This window comes from Oryza glaberrima, chromosome 11, assembly GCF_000147395.1.
Source record: "Oryza glaberrima chromosome 11, OglaRS2, whole genome shotgun sequence".
Lineage (NCBI taxonomy): Eukaryota > Viridiplantae > Streptophyta > Magnoliopsida > Poales > Poaceae > Oryza > Oryza glaberrima.
In genome coordinates, this window is record NC_068336.1 from 23,189,670 (window position 1) to 23,201,054 (window position 11,385).

Sequence of the window (11,385 nt, forward strand, 5' to 3'; positions counted from 1 at the left end):
CGCGTCCTATGTCTTTTTTTTTTTTCTGCCACTGAAACAGGGAAAGTTTTATAGCGTCTCTATTCATATACATACTTCATTTATTGGAGTGGAACTGACAACTGAAGGGTAACAACAACAAGCACAATACGGGGCTGTTCAGATTGATGTCAAAATGAAACTTACCAAAATTTGACAACGCCAAAATTTTAGCTAATTGATAATATTACCAAAATTTTGGTAGAATTGGCTTAATAATGTTGCCAAAATTCTATACACATTGCCAATATTTGGTAACAAACTAAATGTAGTCACATAATTATTAATTTTATCAAATAATAATATGGTTGAAAATATCATCAATCTGAACATACCCTACATCTCCATTTTTTATGTGTTTTTTTCCCCACTGCTATTTGTTGATTTGCAACTCTGCAATGGACTTGTACTCACTTGAGCATCAATTAGTTTTTATTCCTCTTTTAATTTTATTACCCGTGGGCCTCGGCCCATTAACGGCCCAATTTGGACTCTGCTGCGTATACCCGATCTGGTGGGCACACAACTCATCGTTTCCCCAAAATGGCGCTGCCGGTGCCGGACGACGCCCTCGCCGCCATCCTCCGCCGCCTGCCGCCGCGCAGCCTCGCCGCGGCGCGCTGCGTCTGCAAGCAATGGCGCGACCTCGTCGACGACCGCGCGCTGCTGCTGCCGCACTCGGCGCACGGCGTTGTCATCTCCTACGTCGACCACCACCGCCCGCACCTCTTCTCCCGCCCCTCCTCCTCATCCTCCTCGTCGGCGGCGGCGGCGAGCGACGGACCAAGCCTCTGCCTGCCCCGCGCCGCCGTCAGAAACTGGCAGTGGCACGTGATGGACCACTGCGGCGGCCTCCTCCTCCTCTCGGCAACTGGGGCGGCGAGCTCCGCGTCTGCAACCCGGCGACGCGGCGGCGCGCCACGCTGCCGCCGCCGCCGCAGCTCGCGTGCAGGGACGACGTCACCGCCATCCCCGTCGGCGAGTACCTCGTGTTCGAGCCGGCCGCGTCGTCGCCGTCGCCGCACTACGAGGTGTTCTTGATCCCCACCGTGCCGGGGCACCCCGGGCCACCACCAACACCACCGGCGCACATCAGGTTGAAGCCAATGGCGGTGGCGGCGGCGCCGTTCTGCCTGGACGAGCGGCTAGCGTCGCTCCGCGGAGCCTCCTACCCCACCGTGGAGGAGATGATGGAGGACATGGCTGAGGCAACGGTGGATTCGCCGCCGCCATCGCCGTATGAGTGGGACCAACAATTATTTTGCTTGATGTGTTGGCAAGTTGAGTACCAATATTTGTCGGCGGAATGGCCGCCGCCGTCGTACAAGATCGACGCGTTCTCGTCGAGGACCGGGCGGTGGGAGGAGAGGGTGTTCGTCAGGGAAGGCGAGACTGCGACGACATTGGAGGACATGAAGCCTTGGAACTATGTCTATGCAGGTCCATGGCAAGGGTGCAGTGTGTTCTGGCAGGGAGCACTGTATGTGCATTCTGGAGGGGCTTGTGTTACAAGGTAAAAAAAAATTAAACATCACCACTCTATATATGTTTTGCCATGAATTTTATCGATTCATTGCAATTTTGATTGATAGATATATCTTTTGCTTAAATTATCAACAAATAGTTAATAAAAAGGGTTTTTGTCTTTATAGCTGATGGATGAAACTGAGTTGACAATTATTCGAGGACACAAACGAATAAATTATATATAAAAAGTTGAGTACTTTAGTTGATATAAAAAAAATCTAAGTAATATTGATGAAGAAAGTTTTTGCAGAAAAACTAAATTTCCTTTTAGAAGGTTCGGAAAGTATGCCCGTGATAATAAATAATCCTTAAGCCAAAAACAATATATTGTTCATGAATTTCTGCAACTTAGGACCAACGCAGTGCTATGAAAGCTTGACAGTTATCAAGTGTAAATTCGGAAACATACCGTGCAAACAAGTCTGGTTCGTTATCCCATCATTGTTTATGCTCTTTTTTTTAGATATGTTTATGCCCTGTTATTGTACATCATATGTACATCGAATATTTCAATTGATTATGCTCAATTACAAGCATGCAGTACATCAATTAATCTCCATGTAGTAAATTATTCATACGTTTGTATGTTTACTTTCTTTTCAGGTTCTCACTGTCAAATGATAAGTATCAAATGATCAGAGCACCAATAAACATTCTGGACAACAAATTTGACAAACCATATCTTGGCAAATCAAAGATGGGTGTGTCCTTTGGATTTATTCACGATTGGCAGCTATCAATTTGGATCCTGAAAGAATCGGCTGGCCTGATGGAGTGGGTCTTGACCTATCAACATGACCTTCAGGCCATTGCCAACCAGTTAGATTCAATCGATTCTCATAGTGACCAGATCAATGGACCTTGGATCGTAGAAGAGGATGACACCGATATGCCTTTAAACACAGAGACTCTCTCACACAAAGATTTTGATTGGGATTCTGACAATGATGATTTTCTTGCTGTTGAAGTTGGTGGGGGAAAAAAATGGGGGACATAATTCTGCACCCTTTGGCATCCTTGGATTTCATCCTTACAAGGAAGTTATTTACTTGGAAGAAGAATTCAAAACGGTGGCGTATCATTTGAATAGCTCGAAGATTCAATATCTGGGCTACTCGCGCCCAAAGTGTTACGGCCAATACTCAACAAATGGTATAGAAGGCTCATTCGTGTACACTCCATGCATGATTGGAGACCTCTAGTGAAGATTACATTTGGATAGAGCTTATCTTTAATAATAGAACCATATATTTACAGGGCTTACAGTTGATGAACAGATCAAGAAACAATAATGACTGGATCATGTCCGAAAACCTGGGTGTTCTTTGGTCTATGTTTATTATTCATGGAATTCCATATTCTTGAATCTTAGTATAATCTGACCGTTGTTTTGGCAACTGAGTTGCATGTACCACCCTGTATGATTTTATTCAGTTGAACCTGTTTTTTCAGTTTTCAGCAAGAGCATTTTTTTTATTTTTTCCCCTTGAGTTCATGCCTCTTACAGTTATAGTAAAGTGCTTTCACCTTGTTCAGTTGTTTGGCTCATGACAACCCTGTCAACTGAAATCCAGACAGGTTAACTACTTTTCTTTTTGAAAGGAGACAGGTTAACTACAAGTCCCCCATGACTATACTGCAGATATAGAAACTCAAGGTTGAACAGTGTGCATGCAAAAGCTACTCCTGGAAACTGAATTTACTTTAGTTTTGATCTGCCAGCTCTGTTCTTGATCTGTGTGTAAAATATATTGAGAACAGATACTATCTAATCTGAATAATGTTGGCATGGCCTTCTGAACCTGCCATCATTTTCAGAGCTGAAGCTTGTGGAGATGCGGCATTTTCTGACCAATGGGAGTTGAGAAGAACTGGAGATCAAAGGATATGCGTCACTTACTAGAAGTTGCCTGAGATTTATACTCATGAAGCTTGCTGGAATCTTGCATTGTTCTTTTAAGTTGCTTCAGTAATCTACTTTGAGTTTCAGCTTTACCGTTTCAGTTCTTGTGGATACAAACAAATATGAACGGCCCAAGTAACATTTCTATGCCTTTCATGTTTCAAATGCTTCATGTTTGTCTACTTTTCTATTTTATTTATGTCTTATTATAGAGTGACAAGAGCAGAAGAATTACGAAATAAAATTGTAAAAAAATACATCAAAAAGAGCAAACTACTGAATTCTGAATCTCTCTGCTTGTATTCTGGAACTCAAATATCTCTACAAGTTTTTATTTTCGTTCCTGATATGTACCTTCCGATTTTATCTTTAATTTCTTTTGAGAAGAGCAAATGTTTTGCGTTGTTTGAGGACTTATTCGGTTTGGTGGATTATTTTTTTTATAAAGGGTTTGGAGGAATTTGAACCCATAAAAATAGGAAATGTCAAGGAATATGAATGTTTGCACACAGCAATCTTCCCAAGAGCTTTGTGTGGATGGAAAATTTCATATATTTCACTATACAACTTTTAGGAAAAATTATTTTCCAAATAACACTTATATAACATAAAATATTTTTTAAGAATCCAATTCCTTACTTTTCCTCCTATAAACCGAACAAGGCCTCTCAGGAAAAGAACTTCTCTATCATGGGCCTGGGCTTCCATTACCGGCCCATTTCGCACCTGTCGCCTTTTTCACCAAGAACAAAACGAAACAAAGCCACTTCTGACGTCAGTGTTGACTCGGTCAAACCCATCGATCCCCCCCAGATTCCAATGGCGCTGCCGCTGCCGGACGACGCCGTCGCCGACGTCCTCCGCCGCCTCCCGCCGCGGGGCCTCGCCGCGGCGCGGTGCGTCTGCAAGCCGTGGCGCGACCTCGTCGACGGCCGCGCGCTGCTGCGCCCGCGCCTCCTGCCGCGCTCGGCGCACGGCGTCCTCATCAACTACATCGACCACGGCCGCCCGCACCTCTTCTCCCGCCCTTCCTCCTCCTCGCCGTCGTCGGCGGCGGCGATCGGCGGCGAGATCATCGACGGGAACCTCACGTTCTTGCCCAACGACGGGGACAGGGACTGGTGGTGCGTCCTGGACCACTGCGACGGCCTCCTCCTCTGCGGGATCGAGTGGGGGAGCCAGCTCTGCGCCTGCAACCCGGCGACGCGGCGGTGGGCGACGCTGCCCGCCGCGCGCCAGGGGCCCTCGCGCTACGCCGCCGCGTACCTGGCGTTCGATCCGGCCGCCTCCCCCGACTACGAGGTCCTCCTGATCCCCAATCTGCCGGAGAAACCCTCGCCGCCGGTACCCAATCAGCCGCGGCGGCGGCGGCGGCGGCGGCGGCGGCAGGATGAGCTCGCCGGCCCATTCTGCCTCCACATGCTGTTCTCGCCGCTGGACGCCGCTGATGAATCGGATCTGGACGGCGATGTCGATGTCGATGACGATGACGATGACGATGAGGTAGCAACACCAGCAGCATCATCTGTGGATGATGATCAGTATAAGTTGATGGAATGGCCGCCATCGCTGTACTTGCTGGAGGTGTTCTCGTCGAGGTCCGGGCGATGGGAGGAGAGGGCGTTCGTCAGGGAAGGGGAGAAGGTGACCACTGTGGAAGACATGATGCCATTGGGATACCCTTACCGGGGCCCGCGCCGAGGGTACAGCGTGTATCACCATGGATCATTGTATGCGCATTGTCGAGGCGCTTTTGTTACAAGGTGAGCATCATCGCATTCCCTGCGAATTTGATTCACATAGCATGTTTTTGGTTAGCTTGATGCCTCAGGTAGATAGTCAAATTTTCTGTTCATGAGTTTCAGTAGCTTTCCAATGCTTGGAAGCTTAATAGCTAGCGAATGTAAATTCAAAACTGTACATACTACAAGTTTGGTGTGTTGCTCGGGCCATTGTCGTCCTCTTCTCGGGTTAGGTTCACTTGAGTTAGGAAATCTGTTGTCTATGGCATCACCATGGCAATGGACTTGAAGGTAGGCAGTATGCAGTAAACGTAAAAAAGTTGTTAGGGCCACCACTAAAGATGAGGAGAGACTGCAGTGTGACGGTGAATTTGCTAGAGATGATAGGATATAGAGTGGTCGTTCTGCACCTGCTGCAATGCGAATGAGGTATTTTTGGAGAAAAGGCCAACGGCCCAGCTTACTAGCAAGGATAAGAGTTATTAGGGTGCCATCGAATTTGATTCACATAGCATGTTTTTTGGTTAAATTGATGTCTCAGGTAGTCAAAATTTCAGTTTCAGTAGCTTTGCAATGCAATGGTTGGAAGCTTAATAGCTAGCGAATGTAAATTCAAAACTCTACATATTACAAGTTTGGTGTGTTGCTCGGGCCATTGGCGTACGTCCTCTTCTCGGGTTAGGTTCACTTCGAGTTAGGAATCGAGGTTCAGTTTCCTCCGGTCCGAGAATTATGTGGGCGATGGTTGCTGGCTGCTGACTATGGTATCAGTATCACCATGGCAATGGACTTGAAGGTAGCTAGGCAGTATGCAGTAAACGTAAAAAAGTTGTTAGGGCCACCACTAAAGATGAGGAGATCAGACTGCAGTGTGATGGTGAATTCGCCAGAGATGATAGGAGATAGACTGATAGAGTGGTCGCTCTGCACCTGCAGCAATGCAAATGAGGTATTAGGGTGCCATCGAATTGCATGGGCTGAGTGAGAGGCATGAGGGGCGCAATGAAACATGCCACTGAAAGACTCTACTGAGACAAAAAGATGGGCGAGAGGGATTGTCTATTTGGGTTTCAGTTTGGTTGTGTTTTTTTTGGATGATCAAGCCTAGATGAGGGACGCACATTGAGATGGATTTTGGAGAAATGCAACAAGAAACTCCAAATAGATGGCTATAGACAAGCCTTTGGTTTAATGTTTTTCTAGGGATCTGACGCCCATATCATTATATTGTTTGCATGTTAAGAAGTAGATTTACATACAATTAATATGGACCACATAGTTGAGAAAATATCATGGTATTTTCTTGAGAAAATATCATGTGAACCAATTTATTAAATTAATTGTTGTCATCGCAAGCAGACATTGCATCAATTTGGTTGTACGGTATCATATTAATTATTTATATCCGGCAAATTTACTGTTTTTCAGGTATTCACTGGCAAATGGCAAGTACCAAGTAATTGAAACACCAATAAACATGGCGAACTACAAATGGGAAAAACCATATCTAGGGAAGTCAGAGATGGGTGTGCTCTTCGGAATGATTCATGGCGGCCAGCTATCCGTTTGGATCCTCCAAGAATCAGCAGGACAGATGGGGTGGATCTTAACTTATCAACATGACCTTAGGCCCTTTGCCAAAGAAGTAAGCTCTCTCAGATACAATGGTAACCTGACTACTGGTTCTTGGACTGTAGAAGAAAATAGTACTGGTATGCATGGAAACAGAGATACTCTGTCTGCAGAGGATTTCGAGTGGGACTCTGACAATGATGATTTCCTCGCGGTTGAAGTTAGAAACGAGGAATATGATGATGACTGTGAACACTTTGACATTCTTGGATTTCATCCTTACAAGGAAGTTGTTTTCTTGGATCAGTCATTCAAAACAATCGCCTTTCATTTGAATAGCTCAAAGATTCAATACCTGGGTTACTCGCGCCCAAAGTGCTACTACCGGAACTACACAAATGGTATATATGAGTCGTTCGTGTACACTCCCTGCATGATTGGAGAGCTTCATGGAGTTATTGGGCAGAGCTCATCTTGAAGAATATATAGCACCGTATATGTACAATTCCAGGCAGTTGGAAAACAGACCAGGACATAATAATGGCTAACACTGGGTTGTTTTTTGGTTTATTATTTCCAGAGCAATTTTACGGTTCTTGAGGAGGTACTATGAGGTACCATTTTTTCTATTGTAAATTAGGTATCTCTTGGTACCTAGGTACTACGACGTACCATGAGGTACCAAATTTTACACTAAATTTTTGGTACCTCATAGTACCTCCTCAAGGACCGTAGAATTGCTCTTATTTCCATATTTTCCAATCGTAAGGTCTTGCTTTCTTTCTGCTAATGGACCTGTGTTAATGTTCACCTGTCTATCAGATCATGACTGCCTTGTTGAGCTTTATATAAGAATGTTGGTAAGACTACTTAGACTACCAAATACCAGAGACAGCATATATGCTCCTTTTTCTCTTTTGGTGTTCACTGTTTTTCTATTGGGCCTGGGCTCTATTTTCGGCCCATTTACAATCTGTTACAAGCCGATCCGAGAAACACATGTGACGATTAACTGGATGTTTGGCATTATTTCAAGCTTGAGCACTAATGCTTCAATTTGGTGCGTTTTCTCCTGAAGGTTTCAGTTCAATTTTGCAGAGTGTGAAACTAACAAAAGTGGAACAAGAGAACAGCAGCAGTTGTGAGTTCTGACCAATCTTAGATGAACCCTTATTAAGGTCTAAATCTCTCTGCTTGTATTGTTGTAATCAACTTCTCTGGCTCTCCACATTTTTCTTTTACTATAATAAAATATTATAGTGTATCAGCAATGAATTGTCATCAAGGTTTTCTATATATTTCGCATGTATGAATTTCTAATTTGAAGAGATCGATAATGCTTAAATGGTAATACTCCTATCTATGAACAAGAGAGAAGCGTTCAAACAAAAATTCCCCTGTTTCAGTTGCAGAAGAAAGATAAATACGTTATACATAAGCTTGTCGATGAGGAAGTGCAGATTCAGAGTGAAGGTGATCATACAACCCCTGAAGTTACTGTAGAATGGTTCAGTTTAGCATGGTTTGACATGAAAGCCTTACTGACTGTGGATTATCATGAGACTAACAACTGAAAAAGGTGAAAGAACTTAGGTACAAACTCTGCATATAGGAACAAATTGTCATACAATTTAAAGAAGCAGGAACATCATAGATTTTAGCTGAAAATGCTTGATCAGATTGACTGAAATTAAAATAAAGGCACACTGGGCGGTAGAGATAGAACTAGGTAGAAAAATAGCAGAAACAAAGGACAGACTACTAAGGTTCGACGATAGGGAATTCCACGAAACCAAAGAACAACCCAGTGTGTTCAGACCTGATTAATTATCTCTCTCTCATGATATATCTTCCTCAATTGCCTGAGTTGTACACATACGGTGCTATTCATTGAGGTGAGCTCTGCCCTGCACCATAGTGTCCATTAAGCTCTCCAATCATGCCGGGAGTGTACACGAACGACTCATGTATTGTGTATCTTCCGTAGCAATATTTAGGGCATGAGTAGCCCAAGTATTGAATCTTTGAGCTATTCAAATGATAGGCAAATGTTCGTAATGTTTCTTCTAAGAAAATGACTTCCTTGTAAGGATGAAATCCAAGGATACGAAAGTATGCAAAATCGTTATGTCCCTCATCATCAACTTCAGTATCAATTAGAAAATCATCAACTTCAGTATCAAGAAAATCATCGTTGTCGGAATCCCACTCTTTGTCTGAGAGAGTCTCCTTGTTTTCAATCATTCTGTATTTTGGGATGGTCTCTTCTAATACCCAAGGCCCATTAATCTGGTGAACACCAAAATCAAACGAATCTATTTGATTGATCGCTGCCCAAAGGTCATGTTGGTAATTTAAGACCCACTTAATTTGTCCAGCTGATTCTTTGAGGATCCAGACTGAGAGTTGATAATCATCAATAAATCCAAATGACACACCCATCTTTGATTTGCCTAAATATGGTCTGACAAACTTGTTGTTTCGAATGATTATTGGTGTTCTAATTATTTGGTACTTGTCACTTGACATTGAAAACCTGAAAAAAAAAAAGAGGAGTGAGTATTGCATATATAAATAATGCATATGATATATTGCAACTTCAAAAATATTTATCTGGTCAACATAAGGCATAAGTGTTTGAAAAAGGATTGTAACAAACCAAACTTATCTACAGATCTGAACATAATTACTGCTTATACCTACTCCTATTTCAGTTTCTTTACCATTGCATTAGTGTTAACTCAAACTTCATGAACAATACTTATTTTATTATACATGAACTAGGCTTTGTAGGTGTACTAGCTAGTCATCGACAATTTAACCAAAGCATGTATTAATTAGCTGATAATGAGGTTGACAATTTAACCAAAGCATGTATTAATTGTCTGATAGGGATGACAATGGGTCAGGTCGGGCACAGGTAAAGCAAAACCATGCCCGACCCAACGCCCGACGTCGCCCGCCCGAACCTTAGCTACCTAGTAGGGTTAGCGGGCACGGGTATGTGTGGCTGGCGGGTACCCAAGGGATCTCACATGAATAATAACTCGAAAGATAGGTAATTTAACAAAGAGAAATAAAATAAATAATTTACTAAATTATCAGTTATTAACAATAATTTGAATTACATCACAACTTATTATCAGTTAGCATCACAAATGAACCAAGAGAAAGGGGTATAAGTCTTAAGAGAGATGAGTCGATATTAGCTAATACATATGTATCTGGTCGGATATCCGCGGATAGCTAGACCCATGGGAAAAATTGCCATCCCTATTGGCTGATAATGAGGTAAGCATAGATTGTTGGATACTTTTGATAAAAAAACACAAAGAAATTCGCGATTATTCAGTGTTAGATTTAATCATGTCCAATAGTCATTGGGATTTTGTCTATCCTTCTATTCTTCAGAATAATTCAGATTCGTTAGCGAAGATATATGTTCGCCATGATATTATAGTATCATCAAGAACAAGGGGAAGAAACCAATATCATGTTTTGGGAATTCGGTCGAAATACCCTTTATATATGTATGAATCATAGGCTGCTGATGCTTACTTGCTTACTCCCTCCGTGTCATATTATAAGTTATTTTGACTTTTTGTCTAATCAAACTTCTTTAAATTTAACCAAATTGTATATAAAAATATAGCAAAATTTTGGACACAAAACAAACATATATTAAATGCTGATTGTAATGAAACTAATTTGGTGTTATAATTGCTATTAAAGTATTTTATAAACTCGATCATACTTTTAAAAAAACAGCTAGAAAAAAAAAATCGAAACAACTTATAATATAAAACAGAGAGAATACCTTGTAACAAAATGATCTCCAGAATGCACATACAGTGCTCCTTTCCAGAACACGCTGTACCCTTGACGTGGCCGCGCAAAAGTATACTCCCATGATTTCATGTCCTCCACCGTCGTCGTCGCCGCCGCCTCGCCGCCTTCTTCCCGGACGAACACCCTCTCCACCCACCTCCCCGTCTCCGACGAGAACACCTCCACCTTGTATGGCGACGGCGGCCACTCCATCGACGGATAGGCGGCGGCGCCCTCATCGCCGTCGACGGCATCCTCCGCCGCCTTCTCCGGCAAGGCGGGGATCAGGAGCACCTCGTAGTGCCGCGACACGGCCGGATCGAACGCGAGGTACTTGCCGGCGGCGCACGCGCCGCCGGGCTCGCGCTCCGGCGGCGGCTGCGGCAGCGTCGCCCACCGCCGCGTCGCCGGGTTGCAGACGAAGAGGCGGCTGCCCCAGTAGACGTCGCAGAGGAGGAGGCCGTCGCGGTGGTCGACGACGGCCCACCACGCGCGGTCGCCGGCGGGCACGGAGGCGGTGAGGTCGCCGTCGACCCTGCCGCCGCCACACGACGCCGGCACCGAAGACGAGGAGGAGGAGGGGCGGCGGCGGGAGAGGAGGTGCGGGCGGTGGTGGCCGACGTAGTTGAAGAGGACGCCGTCCACCGAGCGCGGCAGGAGGCGCCGGAGCAGCAGCCCGCGGCCGTCGACGAGCTCGCGCCATGGCTTGCAGACGCACCTCGCGACGGCGAGGCTCTTGGGCGGCAGGCAGCCGAGGATCTCGGCGAAGGCGTCGTCCGGCACCGGCAGCGCCAT

General features: G+C 44.6%; 2 protein-coding genes and 1 pseudogene across 2 annotated transcripts; 2 read left to right on the forward strand and 1 right to left on the reverse strand.

Annotated features, from left to right (window-relative positions):
- The first annotated feature begins 561 nt into the window (after nucleotides 1-561).
- Nucleotides 562-2,889, forward strand: LOC127755537 (uncharacterized; annotated as a pseudogene).
- A 1,354-nt stretch (nucleotides 2,890-4,243) lies between these two features.
- Nucleotides 4,244-8,000, forward strand: LOC127753912 (uncharacterized). The gene is made up of 2 exons (XM_052279360.1): nucleotides 4,244-5,211; nucleotides 6,619-8,000. The coding sequence occupies exons 1-2, from the start codon at nucleotides 4,268-4,270 to the stop codon at nucleotides 7,238-7,240; spliced, it is 1,566 nt and encodes a 521-aa protein (XP_052135320.1). The 5' UTR covers nucleotides 4,244-4,267; the 3' UTR covers nucleotides 7,241-8,000.
- A 363-nt stretch (nucleotides 8,001-8,363) lies between these two features.
- Nucleotides 8,364-11,385, reverse strand: LOC127755455 (uncharacterized). Its single transcript, XM_052281135.1, has 2 exons — nucleotides 10,613-11,385; nucleotides 8,364-9,298 (listed from the first exon to the last, which is right to left on the reverse strand). Exons 1-2 carry the CDS (start codon nucleotides 11,383-11,385, stop codon nucleotides 8,650-8,652), a joined length of 1,422 nt encoding a protein of 473 aa, XP_052137095.1. The 3' UTR covers nucleotides 8,364-8,649.